The sequence below is a fragment of the Hakea prostrata genome, chromosome 4 (assembly GCF_041222555.1).
Source record: "Hakea prostrata isolate BN-2017 chromosome 4, UWA_Hpros_2, whole genome shotgun sequence".
In the NCBI taxonomy this organism is placed as follows: domain Eukaryota; kingdom Viridiplantae; phylum Streptophyta; class Magnoliopsida; order Proteales; family Proteaceae; genus Hakea; species Hakea prostrata.
Genome location: NC_142603.1, coordinates 52555887 through 52580560, shown reverse-complemented (window position 1 = coordinate 52580560; position 24674 = coordinate 52555887). Strand labels below are relative to the sequence as shown.

At 38.3% G+C, this 24674-nt stretch overlaps 3 protein-coding genes and 1 long non-coding RNA gene across 4 annotated transcripts in view; all 4 read left to right on the top strand.

Moving 5' to 3' along the window:
* LOC149019535 (calmodulin-binding transcription activator 5-like) overlaps positions 1–4227 on the top strand; it is an 80318-nt gene extending 76091 nt beyond the window's left edge. Inside the window, exons 11-13 of the mRNA XM_089153530.1 lie at positions 2311–2857; positions 3439–3747; positions 3838–4227. Of these exons, the coding sequence (XP_089009656.1) occupies positions 2311–2857; positions 3439–3747; positions 3838–3861 (880 nt within the window). The 3' untranslated portion in view covers positions 3862–4227. The remainder of the gene's footprint in view (positions 1–2310; positions 2858–3438; positions 3748–3837) is intronic.
* A 2248-nt stretch (positions 4228–6475) lies between these two features.
* On the top strand, positions 6476–11924 carry LOC149019534 (small COPII coat GTPase SAR1A-like). The gene is made up of 3 exons (XM_089153529.1): positions 6476–6870; positions 6977–7108; positions 11167–11924. The coding sequence occupies exons 1-3, from the start codon at positions 6742–6744 to the stop codon at positions 11485–11487; spliced, it is 582 nt and encodes a 193-aa protein (XP_089009655.1). The 5' UTR covers positions 6476–6741; the 3' UTR covers positions 11488–11924.
* Positions 11925–16231: 4307 nt separating this feature from the next.
* On the top strand, positions 16232–18845 carry LOC149019533 (uncharacterized). The gene is made up of 7 exons (XM_089151050.1): positions 16232–16517; positions 16627–16698; positions 16988–17055; positions 17158–17317; positions 17914–17994; positions 18143–18238; positions 18513–18845. Exons 1-7 carry the CDS (start codon positions 16389–16391, stop codon positions 18618–18620), a joined length of 714 nt encoding a protein of 237 aa, XP_089007176.1. The 5' UTR covers positions 16232–16388; the 3' UTR covers positions 18621–18845.
* Positions 18846–23002: 4157 nt separating this feature from the next.
* On the top strand, positions 23003–24654 carry LOC149019532 (uncharacterized). Its single transcript, XR_016173087.1, has 2 exons — positions 23003–23416; positions 23856–24654. It is a non-coding gene; the product is annotated as an uncharacterized LOC149019532 (long non-coding RNA).
* The last annotated feature ends 20 nt before the right edge of the window (positions 24655–24674 follow it).

Sequence of the window (24674 nt, the reverse complement as noted above, 5' to 3'; positions counted from 1 at the left end):
CAAATAATACCAATACTCCAATAGTGGGGAGGAAGTTTCACACTAACAAATAAAAGTTGTAACTCCAATGTCCACACATAACCTGTTGCAAGAAGGCAAAGTAGTAGGCAAAGGTGTGGGCAGGTAAAAAACAATATTGATTACTGTGGACCAAGTAGACAGATACAGGGCAGTATAGGTTAATGCGTACCAAGTAAGTAGTTAAAAGGCAGTATGGGTTACTGCGGACTAAATAAGTAGGTAAAAAGACAATATGAGTTATTACAGACTGGGTAGTTAAAAGGTATAGAATACCATCTTAGGAGAATAAAGATCTTCACCAATAATATTCTTCAACAAATCCTGAGACCTGAGTAGATAGAGAAAGAGTCTCCAATCTCCCCCTCTCACGTGTAGCATTACATGTGGAAAAATAATGATGACCAATTACCAGAATCTCAAAGTATGAGCACAAAAGAAACCCAAGAAGGAAAAATAGCAGCCATAGAGCAGTGTATTATTCACTAATAAAATTGACCAAGCAGTAGTAAATCGTCTCACAGGATAAAGCCTTGTTTACCAGAAAAAGAAATTATCAATCACAAATAACACTCAAACAGGACAGCAGCAAATTAAATCAGAAGAAATTACTGAACCAGCTTTAAATCTCAGACAATAGTAGCTCAGCAGAAGTGCAGTAACAATTGCCGTAGTAGCAGATAAAAATAAGGTGTTTATTAATTAAAAAAAACAGCCAATGTAGTGCAGATTGGATTAAATTCATAGTTCATAAAAAAAGAAAAAGCATCCCAAAGGTTCTCACTAGTGCAGTCTGATCTTTAGAAGAAAAGAGACATCTTGCATTGTACCTGGGACCATAGCAGCAAACTTTCGCTAGTTTTGAAACTCTAACAGATCTCGATGCAAAGCATAAATAGTCTTTCAGGTTTTTGTAGAAGTATTAGATAAAGAGGAGGCTGAACTTGATTCTGAAATAAACAATGGAAGCAGCAGTAAAACAATACGTACCAGCAGAATGGAAAAATTCAATAAAACAGGGTATTAGTATATAATTTGCAGCAGAACTTATAGCATATACAATGGAAGACAAATAGTGGGCATATCTTTGCAAAAATCAAGAGGAATCCCAAGACATGAGTACAAGACAGATCTAACTTTGGATTTGCATAAAAAAGTAGTGCAACAGAAATAAAAGGCCTAAAAGGGCAGCAACATTTGTTGAATAATCAAACCATAAGCAGACCATACTTTTTCATATTAATAAGCATCCCTAAGAACTAGAAGAAGACAGATCGAATTCACTCAAAAAAAAAAAAAAAAAGAAACCTCTGATTTGCACAGAAATTGTGGGCTCAGAGTTCCACAGTTCTGAATTAATTATAAAATCTGAAATTGAGCAGATCTAGTCCACACGAAGAACTTCTGACTTGTGACTAAGTTCCACGATCTGAATTAGTTGCAAAATCTGAAACTCTCCATGATTTATGGGCCTTTAGTAGTATTAATAGGTAGATAGAGATCCCTTCATATGTTTGTTAAGAAGGATCTACACTACTTAGACAGGGCAGCAATAAGTAGCTGCACACCAGGAAAAATAAAAAAAAAACCCAGGAAAAAAAGGATCCAAAACTGAGAGAGAAGAAGCAGTCCCTAGGTTGATTAAACCTGCTTTGATACCATGATAGAATTCCAGCACCTGTGATCAGCTTAGGGACGGAAAGAAAATTCAGAAAGAAAAAGAAGAATAGAAAAAATACTGAAGAAGAAGAGAAGAAAAAGGGGGACAGCTCATATTTGTGTGTGTTTTTTAGATCTTTCCTGGTACTTTATTTATAATATAAAATCAAGTTTTAGTTTAGGAAGGTTTTCTAAACTGAGTCACAGCAAAAAAAAAAAATTATATATTGCATAGAATCTCTCAAATCTACTAAAAAAAGTAAATTATCCTAGGGAGATTACTTGTCAACCAAGCAACAAGAAAAATAGAAAGTAACTAAAATAGAAACAAAAGGAAAATAGAAAGTATCCAAAAGGAAATTCCAGGCCAAAACTTGTGCACCAAGGCAAATCTCGACAGTATGTTTGGCTCCTAGGAAAAAGAAAAATGAGTATTATATCATATTCCCTAATGAGGAGAGACTTCATATGTGCATATAACAGCGTCTCTCTTTCAATGCTAATCCTGGATCCTGGATCCTGTGTGTGTCTGTGTGGTAACTAAACCTATTTCACTGAAGAATAATTTTTTATTCTCAAATATCTGATTTCCACTACATTAGTTCTTTCAAACTTGATGAGTTTCATTTGTAGGAAGGAAATGGTTGCAGCTCTTTTATCTGCAGGAGCAAAGCCAAACTTAGTCACAGATCCTACTCCAGAATTTCCTGGTGGACTTACTGCTTCTGATCTTGCTTCTAAGAATGGATTTGAGGGCCTAGCTGCTTATCTTGCGGAAAAGGGATTGATAGCACAGATGAAGGATATGCACTTATCAGGAAACTTAAGGGGTTCCTTGCCAACCATCTCTCCTGACCTGATTATCCCAGTAAACCTCAGTGAGGATGAGCTGTGCCTGAAGGAATCTTTGGAAGCATATAGGGCAGCTGCTGATGCTGCGTCCCGTATACAGTCTGCATACAGGGAGAGTTCTCTAAAGCAGATGAGAACAGCTGTTGAGTTTTCCAATCCAGAGGATGAGGCTCGTAATATTGTCGCAGCTATGAGAATTCAGCACGCCTTCCGAAACTATGAGATCCGAAAGAAGATGTCAGCTGCTGCACGAATCCAATATAGGTTCCGTACTTGGAAGATTAGAAAAGAGTATCTCAATATGCGTCGGCAGGCTATTAAAATTCAAGTATGTTCCTCTTGTCAATGTCTAATACATGTGTATGACCGTTGTTCCATTACATGGATGGAAGTATCCCATCCCAACTGCTTACTGCCTTTTCCTAATCCTTCAGTTATTTTGTTGTTGGAGGGACTACTTTTTACTGTCAAAAGGACCCACATTAAACAAGTTAATGCTGCTCAAATGGTTCTTAACTGTCATGCAATTCAACTCAATTAGTCCTCCTGAATTCTGAGGGGTTTGCTACATGCTTTGATGAGTTGATGTGTTATTGTGTTATTGTGGGGCATATGTAATAGCTGTACATTCTACCCTGCCAAGTCTGTCTACAACTAGGCAAGTCAGCCCCGGATAAATGCTTCCCTGGTTATTTTACTCTTACAGACTCTAAGTTATGTGTAACTATAGCGCACCAAGTCTACTAGGGAGGTTTTGCTATTGCTATTTGGAACATGTTCTACCTCAAGCCATGTTAGTGTGTTATAAGATGGTTTGAATTTAGAATCTTGCAGTTTCTGTTTTTCTATGGCTTAATGAAGAAGTTGCTAATTTAAATGTGCCCCCCCCCCCTGCGGGGTGGAATTCAGGCTGCTTTCCGAGGTCTCATAGTACGGAAGCAATATCGCAAGATTCTTTGGTCAGTTGGAGTACTTGAGAAGGCAGTTTTACGTTGGCGTAAGAAGAAAAAGGGATTCCGTGGACTTCAGGTCCAAGACACTGAAGTTGCTGAAGTAAATAAAAACCAAGAGAATGGTGTCGAGGACTTCTTTGAAATCGGCAGGAAGCAAGCAGAAGAGCGTGTGGAGAGAGCTATTGTACGAGTCCAATCCATGTTCAGGTCGAAGCAAGCACAACTAGAGTACCAAAGGATGAAGTTGGCCTACAGTGAAGCAACGGTAGGTGTTTCTATGATGATTTGGTGAAATCACAAATATGTGATTCTGATTTTGTATACCGTGTCACTGAATTAATCATGCTTCATGCAGTTGGAATACAAAGAGGCTTCTTAATCCTAGTGGTGAAGTAAGAGGTGAAGGTCACATGAGTCAAGCCGGAAGAAGTTCATTAGAGATTCTGAATATCACAAATGGCTCAACCTGACCCACACTGAGATCCTTGCAGGTTTTAGTCCTACATGGTACATATTTTACATAGGATTTCTTTTGAGAAATATTAATGTACAGTTTGACTCATTTCTTACCTTGGTTGTACATCCATATCTGGGTTACTGTAAATCTAAATCCATGTTGACGTGAATGGGAATTGAAAGTTTATCATCTTATACTGAATTAGTTGATAATCTTCCAGTGTGATACCACAAAGATGAATAGAGAGAAGTCTGCTTTATATATATATTGGCTTACCAAGGGAAGGTGGGGTGTTATGGATTTTGTGCAACCTACATGAGAAACTCATGTGAATGGCACTTGGGCCTGAACACTGGGATACTTTCTTGCCACTATCTCCCCTGAAAGTCTCAGCTTCTGAAGCATGGTGATGTATGGTAAAGAGAACTACTTAAATTTGTTGTACACGGCTCCCTATCCTTATACAAAATTAGGAATTAGGATCACTGTCACCTCAGCTTTGGATCCTTATGCTGGACTTTATAGATAAATCTGTGAGTGAAAATCCATAGGATTTAGAGTGGCTGCTATCAAGTATTTCAATCGCCTTGCTTCGTGTTCTAAACCACTTCATGCATGGAATATCAACGTAATACTGAAAATCCGAAAATGATTTCATTGTCTTAATAGACAAGTTTGGCTCAGCCATGTTTTGTTTTTGATGCATTGGTATCAAAGCATAATCCTAGAAGTATGTTTAAGTTGGAGTGTGTTTAGAGACAAGATGTATCTAAGACTCGACAACTCAAAAGAGTTTACGAATGTTTGCAGACCCTTTATAGGAGATTAGGACTTAATCGTTCTTGTTTTAGTTGGATGTAAAGAATACCTTCTTTCACAGGGATTTGCACGAGGAAGTGTATGAAGCGACCATCTAATTCCATTTGTTAGTCTAATAATCATCTTGCAGAACAATGTTGATGTTTTTTTGTTTCATAGAGCAGAAGAACGAGTGGTAGGTGTTTGTCACAATAAATTGTTCTTTTGTTCTTTAATAACTAATCGATGGAAGAAAAAAAAGTCTAAAGAATGGCTTTTGTAGAATACATAATACATGTTTAGTTGTGGAAACAAAAACTTGATAATGATTCTATCGGTGAAAATTTTGAAGACTACCCTTAACCCCACCCTTGCTCGTAAACTTCCCCACCTTACTCTCTTGCCCCCTGCTCTTGCTTGAGACAAGAATCTTCATATTATGGGCCTATTTTTAGAATTAGTTTATTAAAAATGGTGTCCTGGTACATAAATATGTAAAATTTGTTTTACACAATGAAGAGTTTCCTACAACCATACTTAACATCCCTAAATCTACCCGACTCTAAGAATCAACAATTCTCTACCCAAAGAAGAACAACAACCCCATCTGCTTCTTCCAACTCTATTGCCTTTTCTTCTCTCAAAGGGTAAACTTCAAGAATCAACAGTTCTCCTATATCCTAGTCGTGGATTAGTATTTGTCAAGATCAATTCTTGAAGAATAACTTCTACAAAATAATAAACCAATATATGTAGCAATTATTTTAGTTAATAAGATTTGTAGAAGCCAGGACAAAAACCATTCCCCAAAATGGTGAACCACGATCTGCATCCTAAAAAGGAAGGCTATAGACTCTAAACTACTTAATTTAGTTCATAGCTAAAAAGTCCAATAGCATGGTATAATGGATTCTTCAAGCCCTAGTTCGTAGAAGCCAGGATAAAAGCCATTCCCCAAAATGATAACCCAAGATTTGCATCTAGAAAAGAATGCTATAGATTATAAACTACTTAGTACAGTTCACAACTAAAAAGCCCAATAGGACCATATAGTAGATTCTTCAAGCCCTGGTTCAACGAGGAGATTTAGGGTTTTTGATGAGCCCTCAACCCCTAAAGCGCAAAAGTGGATTCTTGAATAATCGAACTAGGGCTTGAAGAATCGAACTCGACAAATGTTAATCCACGACTAGGGTATAGGGAATGGTCTGAAGTTAACCCGAGAGAGAAACAGTGGTTGAAGGTGCACACGGGACGGGGGGAGAAGGGGAATGAACCCGTAAAAAAAAAAAGACACCCCTCACAAGATCGCGGTCGGGCCCGGCGCTCCATCAACAAATAAAGTTAGGGGGCTCCCACAGGACAATTTGACGGTCTTGGGCACCGTTTCTTACTTAAGGGGTTAGGCACCTGGAGTTTCACCAACTTCAGTAGGCCACTGATAAAAAACTCTTTTAGGGCCTGTTTGTTACTTGAGTCTGGAGATTTCAAAAATCTAGAGATTTCAAATCTGAAACATCACCGTTAGTTTTTGTTCTCTCAGAGAACAAAAGAACCTGTTTTCTTCTTTTAGTCGAACGAACAAAAGAACATCAGAATGTTTTATAAGCATTGGGTGATCCAGACCCGATACTCCCGGAAAACCGAAGGACCCGTAACCTGACCCAGATCACGTGCTTTAATCGTAGACGGGGCATATGCGAACACCCGGTCCAGTTTACACAAGGGTTCGCGGTTTCTCCAATTTTTATTCCGTCATTTCAAAGCTCTATGCTCTCTCTCTCTCTCTTTCTCGTCTACCTCGAGGTTTCCATGGCTGCTTCCGTCTCTCGTCATTTATTTGCTTGCGGGAAATTTGTTAGTTCTCAGACAAATTGAACGCAGATATGAACTTTGAAGGTATTCGATCCGTCGATCTAGTCATTTTGACCGGATTTTGGTAGGTTCTGCAGTGGATTCTTGAGGGATTTGTCCGTTCGTTGATCTTGACTCTCGTCAGGGGTCATGTTTCTTTTCGATTGGTTCTACGGTGTCCTTGCATCTCTTGGTCTTTGGCAGAAGGAGGCCAAGATCTTGTTTCTAGGACTTGATAATGCTGGGAAAACAACTCTCCTTCATATGTTGAAAGATGAGGTCTCTAGTTTTTCCTTGGATTCTTTGCACAATTTAAAATTCTTCCCCATATCTTTGGTTTTACCTTATGTGTGTTCTTTTAATTTGTTTATTGGGTGACATCCAGAGACTAGTTCAGCATCAACCGACTCAGTATCCAACATCGGAGGAATTAAGTATCGGGAAAATCAAGTTTAAAGCCTTTGATTTAGGAGGCCATCTGATCGCCCGCAGAGTCTGGAAAGATTACTATGCTAAGGTACATTTGACGAGTTAATGCGAAAGAATGAATAGATTGATTTTAGTTAAAACTTTTCATTTAAGCTGCTTAATATCTCCTCTCTTTTTTTCTTTTTTTATTGGAGGGGGGGATTACTGAGGCATATAGTTTAAGGTGATCTTCTGCAGAATGCTTTCACTTCGCAAAATAGCATTCTAAAACAACTAATTTGGCTGTGTTTCGTGTGAAGTAAACTAATTAGATTCGATAACGGATATCAAGATGGAACAAATCCATCCTTCGTAAGTGGACGCATCCTTAATGGAATAGCGGATCTTTATTGGTAGGAATATAAATGTTGCAGAAGATGTGTGTGAAAAGTTCTTGTAATGGAAAAGAAGTAAATTCACTAAACAATGGCTGATGATGACGTGTAGTGCATTCTTTGGTAGATATCACTTTTCTACTGCTCATTTAAGTTCCTCAGTTGAGTTTTGAATTTTTCTGGCCAAGTTGTCATTTGAGATCTTCACATCCATTTTAACGTGCTTGTTCATGCTATATAACGTGGTTCCTACACTTATTGACATTATCCATTTGGGCCTGATTCTTGCACTCTTGAAATGTTTTCAATTTCATGGTTCATGTCCTCCTTACCTCTCATTAATAGGAGACATATCAGCTAGAATGAGATCAGGTTTGAGCTCAGGTTGTTGGTGTCGACATTTAGGATCATATTAGTTGGGAATTATCTTGAGTTGCAGCAGAGCTGGAGATATAGAGGATGATATTGTAAACGCGAACAGGAGGAGATATCTTGCCCCAACTCAATCAAAATTTTGTATTTTCTTCTGTTAGAAGCTCATTTGTTCAAGCTTTTGGTCAATTTTCGTTAAAAATTATCGGAGTTGCCCTTGTGGATGATTGTTACCACATCTAACCTACAGCTACAACTAGTCTAGCCTACTGCACCAACTTCGCTAAGGTTCAAACAATGTGTACCTCAAAAAAACATTCATCATATAATTGGTTCCTTTTGTTAATTTTGTGCTCCTAAGTTGTAGCATCGGTTAAAACGTGAAACCCAGGGGCCAATAGGTTATATATGGGAAAGCAATCATATACTCATGCCAAACCAGTATCTCAAAATCAGTTCAGGATCTAAACAAAATTTTGTAAGTTATTTGACGATTGAAAACAAATTTTGTCAGAAAAACTTTACCACTCAATTAACTTTGGCAAAGGTAAGCCTGAAGAGGGTAATCATGGAATACAGAACCCAATATGTAAGCCATTACCGGTCATCTATGCAAAACATACAAAACAAAAGCATTAGTTACCCAAAAGAAAGTTGTCAAACAAAGACATTGTGGTTCTCTAAAGTAGTAATATAATAGAAAGGGGGGAAAAACAAGAGGCTATGACTTCTTCATCAGCAAAGCAAAAGGGTTTACAAAAATTTACATAACTAGGTGGAGAATGTAATTTGGAAGACATACCCAGCAAGAAGATCAAAGTTCCTTGCCACTAGTGGTCTTGCAACAAATTTTTGATACCATCTCCAAAATATCTCCCCCCCCCCGCGGAACTTGTGATCTAAAACTTCTACAAATGAGATTTTCATAGTCTTGAAGAGTGTAAAGTAGAATGAATGAATTTACGACCAGAGACAAGGGTATGTAAAGAATCTGAATGAGTTCACCGATGAAGAGCTGACTCTGACTTGAGAAAGCAGGTAAGGTGGTGAGAGAGAGCAGCAGTTGAGAATGATGGTGGGATGCTGAAAGAACAGAAGCAGAGGAGAGAAGAAAGCTTTTCAGCTTTGAGAAATTCTGAGTTGGTTTTGATGAGGAGTTCCTGGTGTCATGACCTCCTAGGATTTCGATATCTTGATTGTCTTGTTTGATGGTACATGAGTTTCATGGAGTTGAAATGAGGGAAATCAGGAGACCTGGAGACTTAGGAGTTGCAAGAGACCTCTCCCTGCAATAGAGGACTTCACGTGAACTACTCTGATGTGTGTCTCCTTGAATATTACAAACAACTTATCATTCTTGATTTTGTTCCTTCAACAGAACATGTCACGTGTTTTGCAAAAGCCATTCTTTAGACCATTTTTCACACCCATTCGTTCTTCAATAACAAATGAACGAACCATTTTAACAAATACCTACCCGTTCACTAAAACCTTTCTATGTGACGTTACCAAATGCATCATAAAATTCTGCTAGACCCATGACTCAAACTGGACCAGTGCATTTTGGTCTAGAAACCAAGTTGGGTTTGGGTCAGTCCAAGGCGGCTTTTCTGTATCAATGGCTATTAAGTGTCAGTTACCATAGAATTTAGGGATCTGTGAAAGATTTTTATTTTGTCCCTTGACAAGGCTCCTGCTGCTTCTTCTTCTTCTTCTTCTTCTTTCTTTTTTTATTATTATTATTTTTTTTTTTTTAGTTTTTGTATGATATAGGGTCTTTCAGTCTTATTTTCTGGTCTAACCCTCTGAGCTGTCCCCAAACTCATCCAAGTTCCTTCCATACAATTTTGATTTACAGCTATATGGTAGGATACAGTGTCATTCATCACAGTTTGTTGGCAAATTGTCTTAAGTTTTTATGCATTGTTCCTTTTACAGGGTTCCTGTTTCTCAGTGTCTCCAATTTGTTTCTAGCTTTTGTATAACCTAGGCTATTTCAGTCATATGTTACAGTCTAACCGTCTTATGTCCTTCCAGAATTGATCCACATTCTTTTCATACAATTCTGATTTGCAACTAGCCAACTTATATGGTAGGATGTATTAAGTGTCGGTAGCCTCAGATTGTAAACATTTTTATTCTCTGTCCCTTTACAGGGTTCCTGTTTCCATTGAGTTTCCAATTTGCTTATAGAGTTTTATGATCTGATCTTTGAGTCATATGCTTCACTCTAACCTCTGAGCTGCCTAGCTGATCCACATTCTTTTCTTTCAGCAATACTTGATGGCTTATGTTTTACAGCCTTTAATGTACTGTGAGTTTAGCTATCTCAGCGCTTAAGAAATTATAATATAAGAACATGAAAAGAAAAAGGGTAATTATAACCTCAGTCAATCATTTTTCTTCGACACATACACAGGGACAGAGAGAGGGAAGGAAAAGAGCAAGGGACTTAATTAAGGCGGCTACTTTGGAGCTGCTGTATCTGTGTGTATGGAGTGCTTATTTATTTTTTCTGTTGTGAGCCTTTACTATGTATAGCTGGTCTTCCTCTTAAATGATCACATATAAGGAAGATATTGTAGGGGGGAAGAAAAAGGAACACATATGCATGGTTTATATGATGTTTACAAGACTACTGATAAAATGGAGCTGATTGTAAGGAGGGATATTTGATCGTAGGTACAGAAAAGAGTTATGCATGTTGAGATAAGTTGGTGGTGAGATCAGGGAGAAAAAAATATCAGAGACGGATGCATTTGGTTGTAAATGCAATCTTTTCAACTTTGTTGATTTTTTTTCTTTTCTTCCCCATGGTTTGTTGGACTTGCTATTCTTGGAACGATGTGCATGCGGTTGGTGTTTGTGGAATTGCTTGTTGCATAAGTCAATTTATCCTTCTAGCATCATTTAGTGCTATTTTTTTGCATCTAAATATTTATTTAGCTCTAAAATTTCTCAAAGTTAAACGAGAAGTTATTTGGATTTGAGAGAGATTGACAGTACACGCAGTGATTGTGCATCTTTGATAATTTTTTATGTGGGATATCCCTGTTGTGTCCAGGTGCCATACTTGCTTCCAGATTGGGGGTCGAGTATACTGAGAATATTCAAAGAAAAGCAATATTTTATGAGGCATATCATAGTTCATGAGCTTGCTGAGATCATTGTGCATATTTGATTATTGACTTCACCTCCAATGTCTTTTTGGGTTAATAACCCAGCAGCATTCATGGCGATCACAACCATGTCTGCTACATGGTTTTGCCTTGTTGTCTCTCTACCCAATCCCTTCGTTGCTGTAATTTTGGCCTATTTATATACTGTCAAAAACGTTAGTGTACATTAATGTTTTATAGTAACAAGCTTAACTGTCGAAATGTTATTGTTTATGGTGCAGGTAGATGCAGTTGTTTACCTGGTGGATGCATTTGACAGAGAGAGGTTTACAGAATCAAAGAAAGAGCTGGATGCCCTCCTTTCAGATGAAGCTTTGGCAAATGTTCCATTCCTTATCCTTGGGAACAAAATTGACTTAGCTTATGCAGTATCAGAGGAAGAACTGCGGTACCACCTTGGCCTGACAAACTTCACCACAGGCAAAGGTAAGGTGAACCTTGCTGATTCTAATGTTCGTCCACTTGAGGTCTTCATGTGCAGCATCGTCCGGAAGATGGGTTATGGGGATGGCTTCAAGTGGGTCTCTCAATACATCAAGTAGAGGACATAGCAGGCTGTGATTCCTACTGCGCGGATGGTGTTCTTTGACATTCTGGTGCAATTAATCACTGGACTTGATTTTGGAAGTGTTTATCCCTTTGGATTGGCTTTTGGTTGCGATGTAAACTAAATTATAAGTTTCAAATTTAGGGTGGGTTTGTAGCCGTATTTTCTCTCTCCTTTATTTACTGTTCCCAGGGTAGCAAATTACGAAGCTCTCTTTTTTTTTTCGGTTCATTTATTTTTATGGCACACAGGGACTTCCACGGTAATAATGTGATATTGGTTTGTAATACAATGTCAGTATGTTACTTAGAGGATTTTGGGCTACGAACAATTCTGATAGCTTCTTCATGGATTAGACATTTAAACTGTACCATGACCTTTGTTGATTCTTTTAATATTTAATTTTGGGGGAAGAAAAATCGAGAGGATGATGTTACTCTTCATAAACCTTTTCCACATTGAGGATGAGTTCTTCAATAGCCGCCATGCCACCTTGGCCAACGGAGCAATGGTTTGTATCTTTAAAAAACCCAACCCTCTGAATTTTGGCCCACACAACCTCTCCTAGCTAACCTAATGCACCTTGCATGCCTCCCCATTTTTTCCCCTATAGAAATCATTTGCCTTCCTCCTGAGTGTGGTATATATTGTTTGTTGGAGTCAAATGTGTGATATTGCACAATTGTTCATAGAGAAAGTGTTGTAATGTAAAGAAAAGCTCATCAAAATTTATTATTCACAAAACCTCAATAGAGTATTTATAGTTATAACCTAGTTAAGCCCTATACTAAGTAGGAAAAAAATATAAAATAAATAGAAATAAAACTCTAAATTTATTAAGAAACATAATCATATTCTAATTAGAAAACCTCAATTCATGTTTTCAACAGAAAGCTACTGATTTTAGCATTATTTCATGTCCAACGGGTGATTAGAAGTTTTGTTTCCACCATTCCATTTCGCTACTCACTTTCTTATGTAGCTCATGAAATTCCTTCGCTTTGTTTATCCCAAACTCCATTGGCAGCCCTCGATATTTAAAAGGGTCTTCTGTGTATGGGATAGTCAAAACTTTCGAGAAGTCTTCCTACCTTATTCCTTGGGTAGGGATTATGATTCCTTGCGAAGCACCATTGGTTAGCAAAATTGTATGAATACGGAATAATGCAAACCATTACCAACCTGACCCATTGTTCATAAAACCCAGTTTTAGTAACATAGCCTCAACAAAATTTCAGTCTGCATATCGAAATCGATTACTACTTAGCGTCCTCTCCCTTCTCGCTTGTTAAGATATGGATTTTAAAGAGCAAGCATTACGTGATACACAACGGAGAGAAGAATCTGAATCCTAGTCATTGGGATCGTGACAGATAAAATAAATGATATGATCGACAAAGAAAGCTGACTGTTAAGAGGGGATAAGCACAACTCACAGCAGTGCAATCCATACATTCCAAATTACCATATTAATGATGTGGGAAAATATAAATAAATAAAAACTCAGAAAGCTACGTGAGTCATTTTTTTGGTTGAAAGCGGTTAAACTGGACCAAAATGACTCAAAAAAAACAAAAATCAGTTTTGATTTGATTTTAAATTGGAATATCGTGTAATCAGCTAAAATTGGATTTCGTTGAACATCAAAAAGTGAAAAACAAGACCAAACCCAATCCTATTGGAAGGGATCTTGGACATGGAAGGGTATTGGAAGCATCCTCCCGGAAAAAAAAAGTGGGCAATGGAAGGAAAACGTCATTCTAGATCAATCCTTGGGTAAAACATAATCAAGTCCAACAAGAATACACTCAAATTTGGGAAACACACAATTATGAACTGTGGGAAGAACTACTATTGTGGCACAAGTAGCATCTTCGCTCAACCATGTTAATAGGAGTACATTTCTAATCAAATCCCTCTCCTTGCTTTCTTTGCATCTTTGAATCTTTCTTCTAAATCTGACCCTTGGCAATCTCTTATTTCAAGAAACGGAATATTCACAGTTAAATTCGCAATGAAAGCGTTGGCCAAATCAAAATTTACCCCAACAGACAACACCTCAAAACCATAGTGGGAGTTTTTTTGGAAATTACCCTTACACCCCAAATTTAAAACCTTCTTTTGGCGTCTCTTGAATGCAGGACTTTCGGTAAAGGCATCACTTGCTCAATGGACAGCATCATCAAGCGATTGTAAATTGTGCGGAAATGGTGAAAGTCATATTGGCATTCTTTCACTTCATGTGGTTGGACCTAAAGAATTTAAACAACAAGACCTCTAGGCTTGAGAACGGAGGGATTTACATACCAATCCATCCTGCAACTATGCACATATTTCTTATCAATCGACATTGTTGATAAAAATTCTAAGCAGTGGTTAATATTTGTGTTTATGATCGCCTATTACTATGTATGGCAAGAATGCAATTAAAAAGTCTTTAATAAACAAGCACCCAATCCCACAAGAGTATTGCACAATATCTCCCTATACGTAATAACTTAAATCTCACTTCCAAAGGGATTATTGATTCTAAAAGAATCCAAACAATACAATGGACCATATGCAAAGACCGGCGTGTTTTTGCCAATATATACATTACACTAACATGTTTCAATCTCCCATTTTATTGTGTAGGGACACATAATTCACAACTACACTTTGCAGGATGGAGTGTGGGCTTCTTTGGGGAAGGTCAAATCAACTATATCAGCACAAGAGGCTTAGGGAGTGAAGATATCATTGGCACTTCCATTGTCAAACTTCGCACGGGAATAGATCAAGCTTGTAAATCACACCTCAACATCACCAAGTACAACATGCAAAAAGTAATTGACCTAATTTGAAACCCGAAGAACAAACAATAGCCACTTGAACATGTCCCCTTTTTGGCAAATCTAGCCTCTTGTACTCCTACGATAGACATTACTGTTTTTAAGATCCCCACACTCCAACAATGGTTTGACTTATTTAACGTATAGATCATCAATAGAACTTCTGAAGTTGAAATGTATTGGACCTAAGTAAACTACGTAACTGTCTTCTTTAAATTTGCTAATTTATTTTTCATTATAAAAAATAATAATTTAAAAAAAAAAAAAAGAAGAAGAAGAAGAAGAAGAAAGAAAGAAAACACCTAACCGAACCTTGGCAATAGAAAGCCAAAAAGCCCTCAACATGAACCAGAAAATCATTATTAATAATTATAAAATTATAAAATTAAAAAAATATATATATATAATTGTATACAAACCAGGTAACAAGTTGAATATAAACTAATTGGAAAAAAGATTATTATATTTTATCAACAACCATTAGCGGGGGCCTTGACGCGGTGTTCGGTGGACCACTGCATCACCAACCATTGATTCCGATGTTATGTCAATAATATATTATTATTACTATAACAATAAAGATCAAAAGTAATAACTAAAAGGAAGAAGAAAAAAATTCTAAAAACACTCTAATACATGTCAATTTATATCAATATCATATCCATTTCAAAAATGTGTGGAGAATCTTCCGTGACAAACCAATCATACTTTTTCAACCCAAAAAAAAAAAAAAAAACAAAAACAAAAAAAAACAATCATAATATGCGAAACGTTATTATCATTCAAGGGGCCCACATCTCAAGAAAAATAGCGTCCAGTCCTATACTCCTATTTACATGACCAGAACATGAGAGGATCCAATCACCCACCCACCTGCGTGATCTTTTTCCCCCAGAAATTAATAGTTAAGCTTAGGTCATAATTGTCATTATCAGCCTAATCTAATCTAATAGTATTATTTATTATTACTATACATATATTCATAGTTCTCTGCTCCTCCCTATTTCAAATCCCTTGAATCATTCAAAAAGCCAGCAGTACTTAAGACGGTACAAGACACATTCCTCTTTCTCTGAACCCACATTCTGTCTTTGCATGCCTAAAGCCTTGGGAACAGAGAACGGTAGTTTTGGCTAATCTATGCAAATGAAAGATTGTTTTTTACATTTTTCATTCTAAAATTTCATGGATCATCTCAATCCTTCTCTAAGTCTAAACCATTAATAGGTGGTGGAAGGCTAGCTGATTTGTTCATTTCAACCTTTAGATAGACAGCAGACCAAGTGGATATGACAATTGATTTACAATGTGGCCTGAACAGATCACCAATTGCTCTCCACATGTTTCCTGTGCAAAACTCTCTCACTCTCTCTCTCTCTCTCTCTCCTTCCCTCCCTCCCTACCCATTCAAAATTCAAACCCAAACTCGTAGAAAAAACAGCAAAGCAAAGTCCAATAGAGAAGCAGCCCATTTTACCCAAAAAAAAAAACTCAATAAAATATATATAAAAAATTAAAAAATAACAAAAATGATGACCCCATTCGGATTTCAAAGTTCAAACACAAGAAGCTTTGCAAATAAAACAGATGAGGCCTCTGGAACCCAACTCAGGCCTGGTCTGTTTCAAACTTTCAATTCCTTTTGAGTTATTAAAATATTATATTTTAAACTGAGATTGATGTCTACAAAGTCATAACCTATGTAATTAAGAAGAGGTTGTTCACTTGTTCACCAAAAAAAGGATAATTAAGAAGAGGTTGTTTACCAAAAAAAAGGTAATTAAGAAAATTAATTGGCCTCGTGAATTCCAAGTTTACTTGGTCGGACCAAAATACCCTTCTTTCCTCTCCTCCCCTCCTAATAGTATGGATTGGTGTCTTGTGTTGTAAGAACGCATCTCCATTTCATCCGTCATTTTCTATTTGTTTCAGTTCCATTTTCCGATAACACAGAAGGGTTTGCTTTCTAAGTATTTAACAGGGGATCCATCATACCCAGATTCCCAAATTCATAATCCATACACGCACACAGAGAGCCAATAGTGAGAGCGCGAAGGAGATTGAAATGGGAGAAGTGGCATTGTTTGTTGAGAGTTCGACCTCATTTTTAATTCCTCAGTGTAGAATATGCCATGAAGAAGAATTGAAGGCAAAGGCATTGGAATCTCCATGTGCTTGTTCTGGAACTGTAAAGGTGGAAAATGTGTTCCTAACTTAGGGGTGTCTTTTCCCTCTGTTTTGCTTTTTCTTCTAGTTTCTCTGACTTCAAATTCATCAAGATTTGTTTGGTTCGTTCCTTTCAGTTTGCACACAGGGAGTGCATACAGAGATGGTGCAACGAGAAAGGTGACACTACTTGTGAAATTTGCCTCCAGGTTAGTACCAATGTTAATTCATTGATCAGGAAAACAGAGTAATAAAGAGGAAACAAAAGGACATACATGTAGGTCCTCATTGGGTTCTCTTTCTGTTTTCCTTTTTCTTCTATTTCGAGTCTTTGTCTTGAATTGGGCGTGCTTTCTTCTATTTCAATTGGGTTTTCTTTTTCTCCTTTGATCATATAGTTCCATAAAATGGAAATCTGTTTTCGAAATATTTTTTACACCAACGAAAAAAAATGAAGTCTTTTGAGCTAACTTTCTACTGGCGATTGAAAATTTGCAGAAATTTGAACCTGGTTACAAGGCACCTCCAACAAAGGCTCATTCTGCCGATGTAGTGGTAACAATCAGGTAAGCCTTTGTTCTCAGTTTTACTTACATGTTTGAGTTTCTTGTTTCCTTTCATGTTAAATCGTTGGATTATTAACCTCAGAAAGCAAAATTGAAAAACAGAGGAAGCCTGGAGTCGGAAGTACCCGTTCGATTACGGAGGCAAGAACAAGAGCTACGTAACCCAGGATTAATGGCGATCGTCGCCGCCGATTCCGACTACTCCGAGTGTTCATCTGCCGCCGAGAGAAGCGCATCTTGCTGTCGATCCGTGGCCCTCGCGGTAATGTCTATAACTGTCGAAACTCCAAGCTCAAAATTCTTACCTTGCATCAAAAAGACCTGTCAAAATACACTCATTTTGGAGTTTTTAATTAATTAAAAATAAAAAATCCACCTGAGGTGGACTGGATCCGATATGGATGGATATTACATACCAATTCTATTTTCCATTCTTTTATCCATCCACGTGGCACACATGTCCTGCCAGGTCAGATCCACATAGTCTTTTATCATGACACGAGGTTGGGATCACCGAGTCCATATCCTCTAACCCTTTCGGTAGAGGTTTGTGCTCTATTCACAATTTTCCACCCTATAATAGGTGTAGGACCCACGTGAGACCCACTTGTAAATCATTTTGTTGACTTAGGTAAAGGAATCCCATCGGTTGTGTGTGTTAAAAAAAATATGTGAGGAGAACACATACATCTACCTTGTCAGATAGAGGATCCTAACTCAGATTCTCCTCACCAAACTGGGAACTTGGTTATGCAGCAACCACCCTAAAGATGCACTAACACATTTGTTAATCCAAATGATGATCTTGAATTGTCTTTTCTGATTGTCACTCTTAATTTGTTTTGTAATGAAATGCAGTTTGGAGTCCTATTGCTTTTGAAACACCTCCTTGCATTGCTAGCTGGTGGAACAGACCACTATGCTTTCACAATTCTAATAGTAAGTAAAAGAAATCACACTTTTCAATAGGGGTTTGACATAATTTGAAAAGAAAAAAGAGGGATGAGATGCTAGGTACTTTTGACACTTCGGTCTGATGGTCTCCTCTTTTTTTATGTCTCTGCTTCTTTTCCCATGATTTTCGCAGCTATTTGTTCTGAGAGCTGGCGGTATCATTGTTCCTCTCTATGTAATGATGCGGACAATAACTGCAATCCAGAGAACCATTCACCAGCGGCATCAGGTAAGTTTAGAAACACAGAGATTTTCAGATGTGCTTTCAAATACTGCATGACATGAAGATTTTCATTCTCATCCAACAGCTGAATCAGAATCATGCACCATACACTGAGTACACAATAGTGTACATAACCTCTTACCTTAAAATTCCATATGAATATAGATCTTGCAGATTAAAACCAAAAAGATTGGCACCCAGGAATGGTGTCCTTGCAAAGCATTAAACGCATGTATGTAAAACAACTGTTGATTTTTTATTTTGTTTTTTGATGTATCAGGAATTTCGTGACTCTTCACGGTTCCAAGAAGATTCAAATGGCCAAGAAGATGAAGATGAAGATGAATATTTAACCTACTCAGTACATACCCAAGTACAACACTCCTGAAAATTCTATACCTACTTGTCATTTTCTTTGTGGGGGGTGGGGTTTGGGGGATGCTGAGCACCACATCGTTGCTCTCTGTAAAAGAAATTGTTTTTCAGCTATTTGAAGGCCAATATTTGAAATCAAAGAAAATCTTGTTGGGACAAAGTTGGTGAAATACAAACACCTAAAAGGTCAAAAAAAGGTCCAGTTTGGCAGATCTGACCAACAGGGTTCAGGGTTTTTTTTTTTTTTTTTTTTTTTTGGATGAATAAAGAACAGGTTCAGGTTACACACTTGTTGGATAGTATAACTACACTGACTTTCCTTTCAGTCTAATGATAAGGCGGCCATGAATCATATCATGGCAGTATAAAGAAAAACGTTTACTTGGAAGACAAAATAAAGTACTACAGTCAGCCTGTGTTCAAGCACAAACTCTCTTGGTTACCCAAAATTTGTCTTTCAGCCTGCCTTCAGATAAGAAGTATAATGGTGCTTGATAGCATCTCTCCTTCAGTTGGTGTTCCTTACATAATTACAGGTCAGGTTTCATGTTTCACAACGTTTGACGAGATGAGTATTTCAGCAATTGTTTTTCTAGCAAACATAATAAATTCACCTCAGGTAGTATCAACCATAAACTTAAAAAGAATATCCCATGAGAGAGAGAATGCATGGGATTTCTTCTTGTAGGTGGTGGGGATGTGAGGAGGACAAAGACTGCAGCTTCATTGCTTTTGCAATCAAAGAAAATAAAGGAATTAAAAGGAGGAAAAGCACTTAGCAGTAGATTTTTACATGAACCAAGATCTCCAAAAGAAATCATGGGAAGCCATATAGAACAAAGGAAGGAAATGTTCTAATACTCATGAATACCTCATGTACTCGAAGTCAAGCTCTTCTGCCTTCTATATCAGCATTCAGTTCAGACAGCTCATAAAAATTTTCCATCTGCTCCAAAATGATCAAATGTTTAAACTCAGTGAAAAGGTTCTGTGAGCAGCTAGGATAGTTACACTGGCACATGTGTCTCCCTCTCTCCACATGAAATGGCCTTGCTACTCTTCAATGTATAATATCACTCTATTATACCTCATTGTTTTCCGGCAAAATTTGAAAAGCAAGAAACTTCGTCTATGCAACTTGCTCATAAACATTTTCAAACCATGCTACATAAACCACAGTAATACCTTGTAAAAGAAGTTTATACACATGTTTCAACTTGAACTCCCACCAATAACGCTACAGGTAAACTAATATAAAGCACAAAAGCAACCCAGTTAACCAACTACAAGGATCAGTAATGTCCACCTGATAACCCCCCACCTTGAAGAAGTCAGGATGCAAGTAATGACTCTTGGGATCATAATTCACTTCACTTAGAAGACCTCCTTTTACCATCTTTAAGATCCTCCGCAGTAGAAGAGAATATTATACTTCAAGTAATGGAATTGAAACATCTAGGAAGCATAAGAGATCATATTGATGCCTCCACAATCTAAATGCAACACTGAAGCATCCTCTGACTAGGGAGATAGACAAAACTGAATCTTGGCTACAACTTAATTAACAGAAATCTGGTGGGGGAAGGGGGTGTTTGGGGAGAATGGGAGACAGGTGAATAGGTACCTAAGAACCTCTTTACATCGACACATATGCAAGGTAACATAACAACTCAACCAATCAACACAAGAACTGCATTTACTTTGTATTTATGTTAAGCAGTTAGGGGAGTAGAGTCAAGATAGATTAGTACTTACTTCCACTTCATGTGAACCAAATCACGCTGCATCATCAAGTGCTAACCTGTAAAAATAGAGGCAGATGTTCTCCTACGGTGAGACATTTTCACAATCAAATTTTTTGCATCTTTTTACCTTTAGGTATACCAAAAACAGAGCAACAGCACACAGGAAATTTCACAATCAAATTGTTTGCATCTTTTTTCCTTTAGGTATACCAAAAACATAGAGCAACAACACAGAGGGAAAAAAAGAATCATCAGAACAAGTAAAATTCTACCCTCAAGGGATGCTTTGATTTCATTTCACATTGAAGATAATATGCACTCGTGTCTCAGGAAGAACTGAAACACCATGATTCACAAAAGAGTAGACTAGGAATAGGACTACCTAATTTCCATTTATCTAATTGCCGTTATTTTATTTTCCTCAGTAGACCACTCCCGGGTTGTCTCTTTCAGCTGGAATTCCGACTATACAGCTCTTATTATGCATGATAACATATGGCTGTTTCATCTTCAAAATAAAAGTTCAGCAGAACAGAATCCACGAGTTACAAATAAGTAAATTAATTATAAAGCATAAGTAATGGAAATACAATAAGATTACAACTTACAACCTGGAGAAAAAGAACAACAATGGTCGTTGAGAAGTTGACTCGTTATTGATTTAGGTAGTGAAATGATATGCTTCAGAAAAAAAGACCTCTATCATACTGTTCATACAGGATCAACGATTGCCAGGAGTAGATTTAAAGAGAACCAAAAGAACTTACTTTCAGCATTTCACGGACACGACTAATCTGGTTCTGTAATCATTCAAAGTACCACGAATTCCTGTTGTAAAACGATAATCTTGAACTCTTTAACACCGCATATTCATCTTCTTTATCGAGATCCATCTCTTGTTAATCAGCTTCTACCGTCTCCTTCCCCACATTATCCCTTAGCCTTCGTTGGTGAACTCTCATCCGATGCTTCCCTCTCATGTGCAAGAACCAAAACCTCCTCCTTGGCATAATCATACCGAACTACGTGCTTACGAACCAGCTTATCGAATATATTAAGCCAAGCTTCATAGCAGCATTCATCCGAAGTCGAACAAAAATCCTTGACCGTCTTCTGAACTGATTCGAGCATCGTAACACTTCTGGAGGAATCGTTACACACCACAAGAGGGAAGAAGACAATTGAGAATTTATCAGAAGCGTTTCCTTTGTAGAGGATTGGCGGGAAATTTCGGCGCGGCGCGCACAGCTGCAGCTGCACTTCGCACCACATTCTTTTGTGTTGCTACTTGCTCCCCGATTCGTTCTATGTTACTTCTGTAATCCAAATCGGACGTTTGAAACGAATTCAATCCGAAGAACGAAAAAACCCGGTTTAATTAAAATATCTTGGACCAGTTTATCGTTGAATCAAATTGATCAAATAATGCAGTGAATGCACAATTTCTGTCCTTTTTCACTTTCCAGTTCTGCTCATTTCATTCTTCAAATGAAGAAGTGAACCAAAGAGGAAAATATGAGCACCCACTTGATAACTCATCCAAAATCATTTTTAGTGCTTTTGATAAAACTATTTTGTTTCAAGTGATTCTTAAAAGTTGAAACATAATTGAAAATTATGAAAACTTCTACTTCAAGTAATAATTTTGACGCAACAACAAATTATTATTGCATTTTTTTTTTCTTTAAGCAAAAGTTGTGTGTTGGCTAGTTTAAGTGAAACAGTTAGATAGGAGTATTTATAAAATTTGATGTCTTATATAAAAAAAAAAATTCTACTAAAACTATATTGATAAAATTCTGGCTTTCAAAAATAAATTTTATCAAATATCTAAAAATGTTTATACTTCTAAAAATTACAATAACTAATTCTGGTGTTTTTCTATGCAAAAACTTGGTGAGTTATCAAACACGTTCTTAAATTTCCTTTGAGGAAGAATGAGCCAGATGGCTCCCCATTCCAAGAGGGCGGTCCTCCGGGGGCGAAAGCGGGGGCAAAACCAGGCAACACCCCCCCCACCCCCCCCGGTCCCGCCCGGGCCCCCCGCCGCAACCAAAATTACACCGGGCCGAAGCGCCGCCGCCGAACCGGCGGCCCCACGGCCACCCGCCGCCGCCCCCGCCAAACAGTCCGCGGTAACGGACCGGCCCCGGCGGGGGGCGCCCACCACGGAGGGCGCCGCGGCCAAGAAGAAGAAGAAAAAAAAAAAACCCGAACAGCAACACAAGGACCCAACGTGAGGAAGAGAGCAGAGGGCCACCGCGCCTCCAACCCAGCAAGCGCGCCGCCACTCCGCCACCCACCCGCCGGGCGGGGGCGGGGCCCCAAGCCGGGGCGAGCCCCACGCCCCGAAGGGGGGGTGGGCCGGGCCGCCACAGGCCGGCGTGGCGCCCGCCCGCGAGTGGGATGATGACGGGCATGAAGCGCCCGGGCGGTGGTTCCCGCGCTCCTTCCAAGACAGTATAAAATCAATAAATACAAGAAAAGGAAAAATGTAAAATCAAAAGCAAACCAATTATGTATCGATTCACTTCTGGTTCGGTTTATACAGATTTCTTTTTGGAACCGGTTGAACCAAACTCAACTAATTCAATTGAGACCTTAGTCAGAACTACCCACCGAATGAATTGAGCCGCTACCAGTCCACCATGTACCAACCGAGTGCCGACGAAAACCGAACAGGATGAGCCACTACTACCTACCGGATTTGATATAAAAGATAAGAAATCACAATAATTCATCACCAGCATCTTCTGAATCTGAGTTTGTTTTGTTAGTTAACCAGAAGTCTCAATTGGTTTCAGTTTTTCGAGCGGTTGAGAGGAGGATCTTTCAAGCTTCTTCTCCATTGTTCGTTTCTGAGCCTGGAATTCTCAGATCGGAACCCATTTTCCTTTTAATCGAGGAAATCATATGATTGTTTGCCGTTTTGACTAACTGGAAACTCAAATCTACCATCTCCATGGCGACGACTGATGCTCCTCTTCCAAGCTATGCTTTCGAGATCAGGGACGATCAAGACGACAAAGACGAGTTCGCGGACAGCAAATGTGCTTTTGTAATGGTAGCTCTTTGTCCTTGTCTTGTCATAATTAGTCTCCTCCTCATCGCTGTTTCGATAGTTCTCATAGTGAAGTTTCATATATTATGTCACACACCTTTCCGCAGTCTATCAAGTCTGGTTTACAGGAAGCATTGCAAGTCTTGAGTTTCATGGTGTTAGTTTCTTTCCTCAGCTTCTTTCCAGTCTGGTTTACAGCAAGAATTTCAAGTCTTGAGTTTCTGGGTGTTAAATTTTAGAATTTTTATAGGGTTTCAGGGGTAGATGCAGGAAACGAGGTATAATAACAATTATGCAACTAGTCGTAGTTAGTATCGTGTCTCTGTTCTCTTCTCACACAGCTATGCTGCGGTCTTTCTGATTAATCACGCAGTGCAGTCCGATTTCGTCGGCTACACTTATTTCTTCTGTCTTTGAATCATATGGCCTCCTGGCTTTTCAGATAGAGAAATAGAAACAGAACAAACCTGGGATGATGATGAAAGCGAGAATAAAAGTAATGGAAGTCAGACCGACGATAGTCTCTTTCTTGGTGAGAATGTGAAAGACGTAGTCAATGAGTTCACATCCGATCAAAACTTTTATGGCTTTTTGAGAGAGCTGTTGAGATTTTTGAGTTGAGAATGAAACTTCGAGAGAGGATTGGTACCTTTGATTGCTTGCTCAATGTCCCTGGAAGGGCCAAGCTTGGAAACTTTTAGGGCTTTTTGAGTAAAAGAATCAATCTTCAGCAGAGTTACAGATCAATGCAGTTCTCCCCTTTGTGGATGGTGTGAAGGAGGCAGCCAATGTGAGGCTTCTGTTGTATCTACTAAGTGGACTGAGATTATGGAGAAAATGGTGAGGAGAAGATCATGACCCAGTTTAAAAAAAGGTTTGTCTCAGTTGATCCCTGGAACCCAGTTGTGCATCTCTCAAAGGACCATGCATCTTTTTATGGTGCAGTCTTTATTGTGGCTTGATCAGTTAACTTGTAGTATCCATTATATCAGTTGGGGGCTCATAGAGTGACATATTGCCCCCTTGAAAGTTGAAACTATGGTTTCTTATTGATGTTGCATATTTTTGTTCACTAATGTTTAAATATTGAATGGTGTTTGAAACTTGGTACACCTTACTGTTCTTGAGGTGGGATATCTGGTCTCTGGGGGCGATGTCTTTATGATTTAGTCAACCTTACAGTACCTGTAGACACTCACATCCAAGAGGATACCCATCAATATAGATGCCCCCCCCCCCCCCCCCCAGTTACATGAGTTAT